At 42.6% G+C, this 15559-nt stretch overlaps 1 protein-coding gene across 2 annotated transcripts; it reads right to left on the reverse strand.

The window, feature by feature from the left end:
- Positions 1 to 8583: 8583 nt before the first annotated feature.
- On the reverse strand, positions 8584 to 14245 carry chia.1 (chitinase, acidic.1). 2 transcript variants are annotated; one of them, XM_062412188.1, is made up of 12 exons: positions 14190 to 14245; positions 13841 to 13919; positions 13065 to 13094; positions 12758 to 12962; positions 11984 to 12040; positions 11680 to 11845; positions 10765 to 10889; positions 10352 to 10475; positions 9788 to 9970; positions 9486 to 9602; positions 9202 to 9328; positions 8584 to 8984 (listed from the first exon to the last, which is right to left on the reverse strand). In XM_062412188.1, exons 2-12 carry the CDS (start codon positions 13857 to 13859, stop codon positions 8776 to 8778), a joined length of 1362 nt encoding a protein of 453 aa, XP_062268172.1. In that variant the 5' UTR covers positions 13860 to 13919; positions 14190 to 14245; the 3' UTR covers positions 8584 to 8775. The 2 variants fall into 2 exon arrangements, with proteins under 2 accessions (XP_062268172.1, XP_062268179.1); XM_062412195.1 differs by lacking the exon at positions 14190 to 14245 and having other exon boundaries at positions 13841 to 13922.
- Between the last annotated feature and the right edge of the window lie 1314 nt (positions 14246 to 15559).

The following is a 15559-nucleotide window of genomic DNA, read 5'->3' on the forward strand; positions in this document are numbered from 1 at the left end:
ACTCTCTCCTGCATCATTTAACTGGGATATTAACTGAATTATCTCTTCATCTACCATTTGCACCTCTCAGTCTACACCTCTCTGGCATACCTCACTCTCTATAATCATCTATAATACACACCCACTCTATTAGGCGGTCTATTACAGCAGATTTAATTTCCTATCACTCCCTTTGCTTGCCCCGCTGCTGCTCGAGTATTCCTGCTTCAGCATCTCAGCTGTTGACCATGTGATCATTGTGCCTCTGGTCTCCGCAGGTCACTTGTTTCTCAATCCGAATGAGTCAGGATCCTCAGGGGAAAAAATCCCCTTTATTCCCGAAACTCAGTGCTCAGTCCCCCAAGATTAAATCCGAGTCTGAATGAAGCCTCATAGTGCACCTGCATTATGCATTTATCAGGCCTAAAACACATGGAAGCCTTCAAATATTTCCCAACTAAAGAAAAACTACGGCCGAACATTGTAATTCAAACGCTAATGACAGAATTAGGAACAGCATTCCTCCAAAAGCTGAAGCTCTCGCAAAGAAGCCTTGCTGCTTTACCTACTTCTCCAACACCTGAAGATATTAACCCTCAAAGGCAGAAGAAACTTACCTGAAGATTTTATCCTGTCCTCTCTGCTCGAATGAAATCTTCACTTAACTATATGAATGCAAGAATTCTCTCCTGCACGTGATGTTAACAACACTGTAGAGCCGGTGTTCCCGATAAACTGAGGATAATGGCAACTGGTGATATTTGTTAACAAGATACAAACACAAGTATAGAGTGGTTTGTGAGAACTTTTCACCTTAAGAAACAAGTTTCATGGGTTGCTGGTTTGGTATAAGCTGTTTTATTTAGTGTATAGACACAGCACAACCTGCACACTCATCTTGACAAACTTCAAACTGCCATGGCTGGATCTGGTTAGGGTTAGTGTTATATTTTTAAGCAGCATTGTTGGTTGCTTTAATTTGTGGGGTGTCAGCTACAATTAACGTTAAATTAATAGACACCGGTTAGACACTTATATGTTTAAATGCACAGTGGGCAATAAAAGTGACCATCCACTGGTGGTTGCCCAACACAGCTACAGTGGAACCAGCTGTCACACAGTGTAGAGAAAATAATCAACATGTAAGGCAGTACCATAAGTAAGACATGTATCAACCAAATGTGCTTAAAATCTGCCTTACCCATTGCACATCTGTATCATATACAACACAAACTCGACAAAGGCAGGACAAATCGTCTGTTCATTACAGGTAGAAATGTAATTTTCTCAAATAAATAGCCTGTGTTTTATAATAACTAATAAAAAAAATACTAACTTGCTTCTTTTATTAGCCTTTGGCCTATCTGCATTCTGATAGTTGTGATCCCAGGCTTAGTAAAAATGACATCCAGGTCCTCTTCATTTAAAATAATGTCTGCTAACTGTAACAAGTGGAAAACATAGGAATGCGTCATTGGTCCAACTATTTATTTAGACAGATTAATTCAAAGCACATTCACTTACTTTACACACAATAATGCCACATGAGGTTGCATCCTATTGATGAGAGTGTGCAATTGTGTCACAGGACCAGCGGGAGCAGTTGATGCCTCGATGCCTCATTAAAGCCCTGTGTAGCAGAGTAATAATGAATAATACCTCGTTCAAAATCTGTGAACCCCTCTACCTAACAATCATATAGGCCTACAAGTTAAGGAGCATGAATAAAAAAAATCCTTACTAATATTCAGTGTAATCACATTTTATCACTTACCTTCCTCAGTCATTTGCTCTTCCCTTGCCAAATGGCCGTCATTTGGTTGTGTGTAAACACTTTGTATTGACCCATCTTGGTTGACAACACCTCTGGTTTTTCGGCAGCCCACATCTTCTGTACCACTATAAAGAAAAGAAGCTGACAAATGACTTGCAATAAACATTAGAAAAATCATTTTACTTATAATTTGCCATTACCTTTTCCAAAGTGTCTGACTGGACTTTGATGCCAACTGTTCCAGGGACACACTGCTGGAGATGCGGGTGACAGTGAGGCAGCTGGAAGTGAGGGTGAGATGTCTCGAGATGTGGTTGAGGTGGCTGGAGATGTTGGTGAGGGTGAGATGGCTGGAGCTGTGGGTGAGGGTAAGACGGCATGAGATGCAAATGAGGGTGAGACGGCTGGAGATGTGGATGAGGACTGAAGGAGATCCAATGGAGGGTGAGACGGAAATGGTGGATGGGGCAGTCGTATATTTGCCCTCAAAAACTTTCCTCAACTTTTAAGATGTCATCATGGTCCAGCTCTTCTCTGTTTCTCCCATATTTCCCCCATGTTGGCTTGGGCCGAGGTGTAATTGGCAGGGAGGTTCTGCATTCCCTAAGATTGTGTTTCATAGGCAATAATAGCCTCCACACCAGGGAGAGCAGAGACTTCTTTTTATTCCAAGTTTCTCACAAAAATTAAAGTTGAGCTGAAAGAATAGAGACATTCATATTGACCCCATATAATTTAAGATACAGATGGCATGAGGAGGTCTTAACTCATTAACAAATTCTCGTACTTTCTCATGTTGTTATACACTGTTCTCACCGTGCTTTCTCCTCGTCTCCTCCAGGATACAACAATCAATCAATCAATGAAAGAATAGAGACATTCATATTGACCCCATATAATTTAAGATACAGATGGCATGAGGAGGTCTTAACTCATTAACAAATTCTCGTACTTTCTCATGTTGTTATACACTGTTCTCACCGTGCTTTCTCCTCGTCTCCTCCAGGATACAACAATCAATCCTCCTGCCTTCCCTCCTCACTGACGACCCCCCAGAGATATGTTCTCCCTTAGTTACCACATCAAAGATCCAGCGTTTTGGAAAAATAAACCGCTCTGAATTCCCCATTTTGTCTCCTGCTGACTGTTTCTTTCTCTGCGCTGGGTTCTAAAACAAATCCCGAGTGTAACAGAACAAACCGGCCAGCCATGGACACCGCAGAGTCAGACGAACTCTCCCATGTTATTGTGTTGAAGGGAAACCGGTTGACACAGTGAACTCCGTTGGAGCCACATTGACTCAAATCAAAGCACATTTCAACTCACCTCCCAGATTATCTTCAGAGGAACAGTCTGCCCCGACCTGTTGTCGTCTCCTGTGATTCCCACATCCCCACACCAGAACGCTACTCCGGTCAGATGGGGTCTTGCAGATGATTTTTGCTCCAGTACTCTCTGCTGTTTGACAATCAATACCGCATGTACATTTCTGATCGAGTTAAAAATAGCTTTTGGCTTGAGTCTGCTCTCGGGTTGGGCAACACAGTGGGCCAGGGCACTGTGGGAACGAGACTCCCGTTTCAATTTATCTTTTGAGCAATTTCAAGCTGAGATGAAAAAGGATTTTCATCACCCAGTTAGAGGCAAGGAGGCAGCAAGTCACTTGCTTTTGCGGCGACAGGGTACACGCTCTGAAAGAGAGAGAGGTAGAGGGCATGTCACCTTCAAACCCCAGCGTCACTCTCTAGAACCCCACCTTGTTCACTGGCACCAGACCCAGTACCCTTCTCTACCTCTGCCGGATCCAGTGAGGAGCCCATGCAGCTGGGGAGGGCTCACAGCAACAGAACGACAGTGGAGAAATGTCTCTGTCTTTACTGCAGCCAGACTGGCCACTCTCTCTCAAATGCCCTAGCCGGCCAAAAGATTAGACTCATCGGTCAGAGGAGGAACCCTCCTGCTCAGTTACATTGAAACTTTAAAGAATTTAATTTTCATTAATTTATTGATGCAATGTGAGGTTTCTATTATAATCACTGTATTTCCTTGAATAAAAGAATAGCTATATATGCATGTAATTGTCAGGAAAAAATGCTAAGAAATCGTGTCTTTCTCTACCAAGTCTTTGAACTCTACTCTTACAGTGAAGTTTGCATCAAATACTCATCACTCATCATCTCATCGTCATTCGCTTATCCGGGGTCGGGTCGCGGGGGGAGCAGCTCAAGCAGGGGGCCCCAGACTTCCCTTTCCAGGGCCACATTGACCAGCTCTGACGGGGGGATCCCGAGGCGTTCCCAGGCCAGTGTTGAGATATAATCTCTCCACCTAGTCCTGGGTCTTCCCCGAGGTCTCCTCCCCACTGGACGCGCCTGAAAAACCTCCCAAGGGAGGCGCCCAGTGGGCATCCTTACCAGATGCCCGAACCACCTCAGCTGACTCCTTTCTAAGTAAAGGAGCAGCGGCTCTAATCCGAGTTCCTCACGGATGACTGAGCTTCTCACCCTATCCCTAAGGGAGACGCCAGCCACCCTTCTGAGAGAACTCATCTCGGCCGCTTGTACCTGCGATCTCGTCCTTTCGGTCATCACCCAGCCCTCATGACCATAGGTGAGGATAGGAACGAAGATCGACCAGTAGATCGAGAGCTTTGCCTTGCGGCTCAGCTCTCTTTTCGTTACAACGCTGCGGTAAAGCGAACGCAATACCGCCCCCGCTGCTCCGATTCTCCGGCCAATCTCACGCTCCATAGTACCCTCACTCGCGAACAAGACCCCAAGGTACTTGAACTCCTTCACTTGGGCTAAGGACTCATTTCCTACCCGGAGTAAGCAATCCATCGGTTTCCTGCTAAGAGTCATGGCCTCAGATTTAGCGGTGCTGATCCTCATCCCAGCCGCTTCACACTCGGCCACCAGCCGATCCAGTGAGTGCTGAAGGTCACAAGCCGATGATCCAATGAGGACCACATCATCCGCAAAAAGCAGTGACGAGATCCTCAGACCACCGAACTGCAACCCCTCCCCACCACGACTACGCCTCGATATCCTGTCCATGTATATCACAAACAGGATTGGTGACAAGGCGCAGCCCTGGCGGAGACCAGCACCCACTGAGAACGAAACTGACTGGCTGCCGAGGACCCGAACACAGCTCTTGCTTTGGGAGTACAGAGATTGGATGGCCCTGAGGAGAGACCCCCTTACCCCATACTCCCGCAGCACCTCCCACAGTTTCTCCCGGGGGACCCGGTCATACGCCTTCTCCAGATCCACAAAACACAAGTGGACCGGATGGGCATACTCCCAGGCCCCCTCGAGGATCCTTGCGAGAGTGAAGAGCTGGTCCGTAGTTCCACGTCCGGGGCGAAAACCGCATTGTTCCTCTTCAATCTGAGGTTCGACGATCGGCCGAACCCTCCTTTCCAGCACCTTGGAGTAGACTTTACCAGGGAGGCTGAGAAGTGTGATACCCCGGTAATTGGTACACACTCTCTGGTCCCCCTTTTTGAACAGGGGAACCACCACCCCGGTTTGCCACTCCTTTGGCACTGTACCCGACTCCCACGCGATGTTGAATAGGCGTGTCAACCATGACAGCCCCTCAACACCCAGAGCCTTTAGCATTTCTGGCTGGATCTCATCAATCCCTGGGGCTTTGCCACTGCGGAGATGTTTGACTACCTCAGTGACCTCCACCAGGGAAATTGACGACGAAACACCATCAATCTCGAGCTCTGCCTCCAACATAGAGTGCGTGTTATTCGGATTCAGGAGTTCCTCAAAGTGTTCCTTCCAACGTCCGACGACCTCCTCAGTTGAGGTCAACAGAGTCCCATCCTTACTGTACACAGCTTGGATGGTTCCCCGTTTCCCCCTCCTGAGGTGCCGGATAGTCTTCCAGAAACACTTTGGTGCCGACCGAAAGACCTTCTCCATGGCCTCTCCGAACTTCTCCCACACCCGCTGCTTAGCCTCCGACACGGCAGCAGCTGCAGCCCTTCGGGCCTGTCGGTACCCTGCATCCGAGTCCGGAGTCCTCCAGGATATCATATCCCGGAAGGCCTCCTTCTTCAATCGGACGGCTTCCCTGACCACCGGTGTCCACCACGGTGTCCGAGGGTTACCGCCCCTTGAGGAGCCTAAGACCCTGAGGCCACAGCTAGCCACCGCAGCTTCAGCAATGGAGGCTTTGAACACCGCCCACTCTGGCTCAATGCCCCCAACCTCCACAGGAATGCCAGAAAAACTCAGCCGGAGGTGTGAGTTGAAGATACCTAGGACGGGGGCCTCCTCCAGACGTTCCCAGTTCACCCGCACTACTCGTTTGGGCTTACCAGGTCTATCCGGAAATTTCCCCCATTCCCTGATCCAACTCACAACCAGATGGTGGTCGGTTGACAGTTCCGCCCCTCTCTTTACCCGAGTGTCCAAAACATGCGGCCTCAGATCAGATGACACAATCACAAAATCGATCATTGATCTTCGGCCTAGGGTACTCTGGTACCAGGTACACTTATGAGCACCCTTATGTTCGAACATGGTGTTTGTTATGGATAATCCATGACTAGCACAGAAGTCCAATAACAAACGATCGCTCGGGTTTAGATCAGGGAGGCCGTTCCTCCCCACCACGCCTCTCCAGGTGTCTCCATCGTTGCCCACGTGGGCGTTGAAGTCACCCAGCAGAACTACGAAGTCCCCTACTGGAGCCCCATACAGGACTCCATTCAGGGTCTCCAAGAAGGCCGAGTACTCTGAGCTGCTGTTTGGTGCATACGCACAAACAACAGTCAGAGTTTTCCCCCCTACAACCCTTAGGCGCAGGGAGGCGACCCTCTCGTCTACCGGGGTAAACTCCAACACCGTGGCGCTCAGCCGGGAATTTATGAGTATCCCCACACCCGCCCGGCGCCTCACGCCCTCGGCAACTCCGGAGAAGAATAGAGTCCAACCCTTATCCAGGAGTACGGTACCAGAGCTGAGACTGTGCGTGGAGGTAAGCCCCACCAGATCTAACTGATAGCGCTCCACCTCCCTCACAAGCTCCGGTTCCTTTCCCCACAGCGAGGTGACGTTCCACGTCCCCAGAGCCAGCTTCTGCCGCCCGGGTCTGGTCCGTCGAGACCCCTGATCTTCGCTGCCACCCATGTGGCTGCGCACCCAACCCCAACGGGTCTTCCCACAGGTGGTGGGCCCATGGGATGAAGAGAGGGGGGGTGCCACGTAGTTTGTTCGGGCTACGCCCGACCGGGCTCCGTGGGTCACATCTCCTCTCCTTCCGTTATTCATTGAGGTTTTTTGAACCATTCTTAGTCTGGCCCCTCACCTGAGACCACTCTGCCATGAGAGACCCTACCAGGAGCACAAGGCTCCAGACAACACAGCCCTCAGGTTCATAGGGACACGCAAACCTCTCCACCACGATAAGGTGAAGGTTCCAGGAGAGCATCAAATACTGAAACGTATAAACATGAAGTACTAGTTTGCTATTGTTCTATGTTAATTCTAAAACTTTTACTGTATATTTTACTATTACTGTATTTATAGTCACTACATATTAAGCACTCTAGATTCATCTTTTGATATTTAAGATCATGTTTACCTTGATTTACAACTGCATTATATATTTTCTCATCTCATGATTTTAATGAACATGTGGTATAAAGTAACAATAACAACATTGTAATAGTAGTATTGTAATATGTCAAGAACAAAATTGATGTCAACATTTTGAATTAATCACATACCTTTGACAGTTATTAGAATTAATACTTTCCTTATGCATCTTATGATGTATCAAGTTTAATGAAAATTAAAACAATGTTTCAAGGGTGTTCTGTTAAATTTATATAAAATAAACTTACAGAAAACCAGGCAAGTCTCATATAGTCAATAGAACATGATTCACATAAACTGTGGGTTCAAAATTTAACTATCATTAAAACACGTAAGAATTTGTATATCTTAAACACACTTTTTAATTGTTAACCGCAGTCAAAATTTGCTATCCCGAAGCAAGAATCAAGTAAGCACGATCTCCTTCAAAAAAGCCAAACTACAAGTGCTACATGGACGTGCCATATAAGTGCAACTAAACTGAATATTTATTTTTGTATTAACCAACGTGTAGTCAGAAGAGATTTGACTTAAGTCTGCGGCAGAAGATGTACAGACTTTCTGCTGTCCTGATGTCATCGGCGAGCTCGTTCCACGATTTGGAAGCCAGGACACCAAACAGTCGGGATTTTGTTGAGTGGGTAGTTACAAGCAGTAAGGGAGCAGCAAGCCAATTGGCAGATGCAGAGCAGAGTGGAGGATATATGGTTTGGGGTATACGGTTTGAACATGTCCTGGATGTAGACTGGACCCAATCGGTTCACAGTACGGTAAGAAAGTACTAATGCTTTGAAACAGAGTAATGTAAGAGAACTAAGGTTGGTTGAAGACCAGTCGAACTGCTGCATTCTGGATAAGCTGCAGAGGTCGGATAGCACTAGCAGGTAGACCAGCCAGGAAGGAGTTGCAGTAGAGTAGGCATGAGATGACCAGAGCCTGGACCAGAACCAGAGCTGCCTTATGACAGAGAAGGGGAAGTCTCCCTGATGTTGTGGAACATGTATCTACAGGAATGGGTTGTAGCAGCAATGTAGGGAAAGTCGAGTTTCACATAATCAGTTAAATATTGTATTGTCAAGGGGTTACTATTAATGGAGATACACCTGTGCCCTTTTCTACCTATAATAAATAATTTGGAGAATTATCAATTTTATAATGCAAGCAACATTAGCAGTTTCACAAGAATGAAAAAAATAAGGCCAATCTTTCATCTGGTTATGACACAAGGTTCTGTTTATTTTGTTTATATATATTACAATGAGACAGGACTTTGCTCAATGGGTTATATTATATTCCTGTTGCACCATGAGGTGAATCAATTTTTCAACAATTTTATTGAAATATAACTTGCTTTCTTGTACATCATGGACTTAGTATAGATATTGCTGTTCGCGTTTCTTTGGCTCAGGGCCAGTTGCAGCACTTGCAGGAGTCCCAGTAGATGAGTCCGGACTGGCAGCGGTGCAGGTAGGTGTTTCCCAGGAAGCACTGGAAGTAGGTGGTCTTATCAGCAGAGTTCTCATAAAGCCCATCAGGGCGGCCACGACAAAAGTCGACCACGGCATCCCTGGTAGTGGTGGGGGATGGGGTGGTGGTGGGTTTTGGGGGAAAGCCTGCAGAGACAGAAGTATGAAAGGAAATGTTATAAAAACATTGTGCAAATAATAATTTTTAGTCTTCTCTTTTTGGCAGAATGATGAAATAACCCTACTAGTATGTGAGCAAGTTAGTTTTCATTGATTGCGACTGGCCAATCTATTCAATCATAGAATCAAAGGCATCCTAGTGAGCAGAAATGGCTTTCTGAGCAATTTGAGCGACAGTATATACCCATTGACATTCTGAGATGGTTGATGAGAGGATATGCCCCAGCTGAACAAAACGATCCATCAAAGTCGTCCATGTCCATACTCCAAACATGAGCACCTCCAAGGTTGTTAGCAGTCATCCACTGGACCTACAGGACAACCACATCAGTTAAAAAGATAAGAAGAACAGCACCTTTAATAGACCTAGATCTAGGTTTATAAAAAAAAATAAAAGATGACAGAACCTTTGATCACGGGTCACAGGAGTGAGAATTTACATTATTTTAACATTTGGCACCTGGTTACCTTAGAAGAATAGCTTTGCTTGTCATCATAGCCCACCCAGGAACTGCCAAAGGTGGCATATGGAACCTCTTGTTCAGAGATCCATGACACAGTAGCACTTGAGATGAAGTCACAGATCTAGTGCCACAGGAACATAAAAGGTTACAACAGAATGAGCAGGATCTCAGAAGATCTTAGTCTGATTAAGTTATGTTTATTGCATCAATGAGCACACTTCAGTGCCCAAAGACACAGGAGCTAATATTGAGGAATTATTTAATTCCGGTACAAACTTAGCTGAGTATCATTTGAATGAACCAAACCTCATAGAAAGCCCAGAAGCCAGCAGTGCGAGTGTAGGGCCCAGCATCTGCAGGGCCATTTGCTAGTGCCCCAAGTCCAGAAGCAATACTCCTAAGGCGGTAAGTTCGCCCGTAGGTGGGGAAGCCCAACAGAAGCTTCTCAGCTGGTGCTCCCTGAGCCAACCAGTGGGAAATAGACGTATTCTAATAAGGAAAGGAAAAAACAAGATTAATAATATATATTTATTTCTATATTAACATTGAATCAAATGCCTTGCTGTAAATTAAAATATTTGCTAGTGCTATTGATTAACTATAAATCCAATTTGTAGCACTTCATTTTATTTCTTTATAGGTTGAGTAGCAAAAAAACTGGAATGGTGACTAAATCAGAGCTGAGAGGGGAATGAATCACATAACTATATGTTGAACATTATTGTCGAACATTTTTTGACACCCACTTTCATTTTTTTGAAAGGTCAAAATCCGTTTTAAGTCTAATATATATATATTTTTTAAATATACACAAACTCTCGAACATGAACACTAAAGTCAAAGAGTTAGTGCAGTTTGTGTGCATCATACAATATTATAATGAATGTGTGAGCCAGAGTCCACAGAGCTCCTGTACAATGGGCTGTTGTGTCCAGTAGCTGCCTCCCAGTCTCCATGGTAATCATAGCTCATGACATTGATGAGGTCAAAGTACCTGTTGGTTTATAAGGAATTTATTTTTAGAAGATATGTCATCATTGATGTGGAACATTGTGTAAAATGCAAACAACAAATCTTTCTACCTACTAAGAATACGAGCAAAATTGGTATATTGGATATCTGTCCATTCAGTGAACACTGGGCTCCCATTTATTTCTTATCATATTTCCTACCAACTGTAATTCACTATAAGCAGAACTGGTCTACTTGAATGTATTAGTATCCATTGGATTACTATATCTTACATCTGATACTAAAATTCAGTCAGGTGGAATCAAACTTACAGAGAAATCTTGCTGACTTCATAGGCTTTGTCAATGGTGGGACGTAATGCAGCAACGTTGGCTGACAGCAGCAGCTTTGTCTTTCTTTTTTCTTTGGCATCAGCCTCAAATGCCTTGGACAGCTCCTGTAGGCACAATGGACAAAATACCTCAGATCCTTCACATCAAATTGCTTATGTCCGTCTCCAACTACAACACTGTTTTTTTTTTGTATGCTAGTATGCCAACATCCTCTTGAGACCTTGATTATTAGTCCATGGCACACTATCCAATAGTCATATTAGTCTTTTTTAACCTGCTGATTAGGCTTGAGGTCAGAAGTCAGTCTCAAACAGGATCACTAAAGTCAGTGGGATTCATTCTCTGTGGAATGTGAATGACTTTTTAAATATTTCATGGTGGGCCGACACATTGACATTCCAGTCCTTTCCAGTGCATCACAACGCTAAAATAATAGTTTTTATTACAGAATATTTATCACTGGCTGACCCATGTTCAGTTCTGTGTGTTTTTCATTATGAATTTGACATTTTGTTTTATATTGTGAGTTCTAAAATATGAGCAGTAATATTATTATATTGGAATTAAGACTTCAACACCACTACTTTATGTGTAGGATTTGAAAAAAGCTCCATGTGGACCCATCTGCTTGTAGACCAAAATAGGCTACAGTGGTGATCAGTAATCAAGATAGATTCCCCTCTAAAGATAAGCACAATGATGGGCTCAAAGTAAGGCAACATTTTCTAACTTTCTGCAAGCAAAGTCCTTTGCAATTACAATAATCGAATGACTGCTAAAATCAGAAATCACATAATCACTGTTCTTTAGCAAGTTTACACGCATGATACCTTAATTGCATGTTATAAATCAATTTAAATGGAGGTCTGATTGTCAAATGGGGACTATGCATACCATGACCAGCAGAGTGAACCTCCCCTTATCTTCCTCTGAGCTGCCATTGTGTCCTGGATATTCCCAAGCAAGGTTTAGCCCATCAAAGTTATGGGTGTGCAGGAAGCTGATGGCAGATTTGATAAAGGCTGCACGACTTTCCGACTTGGTGACCATGGCAATGAATCTGGTGGGATTGAGAAAATAAACGTTGACATCCATTCTTGCAACTCAGTAGTAGAGGAAGGGATAAGATGTCGGAGCTGAATAAGTGTAAATTACATTGGGAATGTGTGTAGGAGACTGGCGTCATATTTAAACTTACGGGCTCATTCCATTGATTGTGCCTCCAACTGACAGCAGAGTTTTCAGTGCTGGATTGCTAAAAGCAGACATTATTACATCACATAGTTATGCTGATGACAAAATTTCACTTCTTTACTTAACCTTTTGCCCCAGAACATATATCAACAACATTCCTCTTCAATAGTGAGAAGCTTTACTTTAGCTCACTGGACCATTCTCGTCATGGTATTAATAATAGACAGGTATTTGAAAAGATTGTTTGGGGTTAAAAATAAGTACTATTGTTAAGGTCCAAGGACCTTTGTGGTCATGTTTACAATGCTATATACACAATTAAGTTTGTAGAACAGTCACCATGAAAAGAAACAACTCTGATGAACTATTTCATACAGGAGACTGTCCTGTGTTTCGCTGACATATTAGCCCACTCGTTTATTGTTCTCAATTCATATATTGTATACATACACTTGTTGACTGTGAGCAAGTTACAACACACAGATACATCAGGGCTCAGGGTAGGCTGCGTCTAAATAACCAGTTACTTCAAAGTTGAGAAAATTATCAAACAGTGGCCTTTGCATTAATGATGTCAAATGATTACCATATAATCATTTTGAAATTTCCTTCATGCTTTCAAGTAAAGACATCAAATGTATGCCACATTTTATGTGATGACGTTACAGCAAATATTGAATACTGCCACTGAATTTTGTGTGCTTTAATCATAAATAAACTATATCAGCTAAATGTTGGTGTCCACGCTGGCTGGCTGCAAAGACTGTTGTAAACTCACACATTCTTAAGGTTGTTGAGTCGATTGTACTGCTGCTCATCATTCCACTCGACAGGGCTGATCTGGTTGAAGCTGTTGATGGTGGCCATAGTATAAATGACATGGGTGCACAGGAAGGGGTCAATGTTGTCTGGAGTAAATTTGGCAATGCTGGGCCTGTACTGGGCCCAATTGGTCATATGGCACACCAGCTTATTGGATGACGCTAAACAAAGAGGCACAACATCAGAGACACTTGAATCTACGTGTAGTTGAACTGAAAGTTTGATAAGGAGCAGTCAACACCTGTCATAAAATAAATGCTTACCAGTGTGCAGAGCAAGCAGAAGACCAACTGCTGTAAAACAGAATGACAATATGAAAGAAAAATTAAGAAGTTATACTATTTATTATTGGCGATTTATATATGAAATATACTACTAAAAACGTGTTGTATTGTTTGCACAATGGTACTGTCATTATCACAATTATTAAAACATTTAATCCATCGTTGTTTAAATATATGCACTGTAAAGTTAACCTCACACTACTACCTTTTTATTTATAACAAATAAAATACATTTCATTTATATGAACACAGATTTTTTTTTATTAACAATCATCAAGTGTTCACATGTTACCACACAATCAGCAGGAAAAACTACTATGAAAATAAAGTTACTAGTTAATTCAAAACAATATAAAATAATATATTACTGTAAAATACAAGTATATAATGTAACGATGTATAAAAATACATACTAATAAATGTTTTATTGTTGTTATCATTATTATAGTTTTGTCTAGGTATAATTTGATATTACTAAAATATAATTTTTGACCTAATCCATACAACTTAATCCAATTCTCAACTGGTTCATGCAAATCACTACTCTGTTTGCATGTTTATTAGGCATGATCCTTACTGTCCTCTTTATATGTATCTACCATTCTGGGTACAAAGTATTGATATGAATAGGGTTTGTGTTCTTTCCTTAAAAAATCCTTTCTCAGTCTGAACATATTTCCATCAGATCACAACTTTCGCTTTCTTATTTTGTTTATTATTATTATGATGATGAATGAATATATGAATGATTTTACCTGTGAGGAGTCTCAACATTGTTCTTCTTGGCAGTCCAACAATTTGCTGCGGCAGAGATGACCCTAATAGAATAAGATCCTGCTGAAACAATTACAATATTATGATAACTGGATTATTTTAATGTTTTTTTGTATTTTATGTAGTTTTAAATTTGATACTTTTTTCTCGTACAAAATAATATATTTTAAGATACACATTTAGCCTCATGTACTTCGACAGATTCCCAATTATTAAAATGTAAAAAGTCCCTTTTTTAAATACAATAATAAATTATGTTATAAAATGCAACAACCTACAATTAGTAGCTAGTATATGACACAAAGATAGACATGGTGATGATTTCATTACCTTTTTTCTAGAGGAATGGAAGAAGGAGCAGTGCTTGGTGGAGTTGGGATGGATTTATATTTTTCAAATTAATGACTAATAGCTGGTGACAAAGTGCAGCAGATAAGAGCGCAGCATGGTGGGAGTCTAGCTGGTGCGCCTAATAACCTCATTTCCAGGTAAGACTAGGACGCGCCTTGATAGAGTTTGACTTGGTGGGTGATGAGCTGTGAGTTCAGTTTCTAACACCACAGCCAATAGCAGAGACGTTCTGCACTCCCTTTTGAAGTTTAAGCCATAGTGCAGACCACTTAATTGGTTGGTGAATTAGGTTTAATAACAGCTGAGAAAGATTTTATTTGATTGTCTACAGCTATATCAAATAGAGCAGGACATGCTGATACAGGAATACACAGTATACAATATAACAGTCAGGCTAGTAGATAATTTTTAAATATTAACGCTACTACAGTGGAAACAATGTCGACCGCGCCATCCCACCCGTTAGCGTGTTAACAAGATAAACAGAAATGTTTAATGTGGTGAACATTATGCACGGTCAGACTTCATGATGAATTATTGCCTAACCTGGGTGAGGAAACTATCAATCGTCATTGGCCTCAACAATCGACAGTTCTATCTGGTGGATTGTCACAGTGGCGGACAACACACATTTGGGAACATGGATTGTTTGAACTTTCCATGAGAGTGATGTTGAACACTTTCAGCAAAACTGGAAGAGACGAAGCCGAACACAAATGTAAACTCGTTGAATTATGTTGCTCTGTAGCAAGGTGGAACTGTAAAAGGAGGAAACGTCTTATGGCTTTCTCATCAGACAACAGCTGTTATCATACAAACTGCTTCAGACACAATGTTTGGCCACATCCTTGTACCCTGAAGTCAGCGGCAAGTGCAAATTTTGTAATTATACCCCCGAACTAATTTGGTTTTGATGGTCAAAGGTCAACGTCTTTGAACACAGCATCTGACGAACAGCTAGATTAGAGTCATAAAATTGTTGGGTCACAGTGAACTCCCAAAACACTTTGTTGGCCTCTTAAACATGGTATCTTAAGATTGGCTTCATGAAATTTCTTCAGATTTTGTATGAAATGTCATTTGGACTGAAACGTGAATTGAATAGATTTGGGTTCCTGGGGGTCAAAGGTCAAGGTGACCTAACTTTCCTGTAAATGTATTATATCACAACTGCCCACAGGGTATTTAAGAATTTAATAAAATCTTGCACAACGACCTGATGAGAAGCCTTGTGAATGTAATAATAATATCTTAGGAGCATCTCATGTGCATTTCCAAAAATTTGGCACACATAATCTCTTCGACTCACAGATTAATTGACTAGATTTTCCCGGTCAACAGGCAAGGTC

Source organism: Platichthys flesus, chromosome 2 (assembly GCF_949316205.1).
Source record: "Platichthys flesus chromosome 2, fPlaFle2.1, whole genome shotgun sequence".
NCBI classification, from domain to species: Eukaryota; Metazoa; Chordata; class Actinopteri; order Pleuronectiformes; family Pleuronectidae; genus Platichthys; species Platichthys flesus.

Excerpts from the sequence above, each read along its gene's own strand:
- chia.1 (XM_062412188.1), bottom strand. Across the intron at positions 12,963-13,064 it reads TCTGCTTGCTCTGCACACTG|CGTCATCCAATAAGCTGGTG; the intron begins GTAAGCATTTAT and ends CTCTTTGTTTAG. Across the intron at positions 10,890-11,679 it reads GGTTCACTCTGCTGGTCATG|GAGCTGTCCAAGGCATTTGA; the intron begins GTATGCATAGTC and ends TTGTGCCTACAG.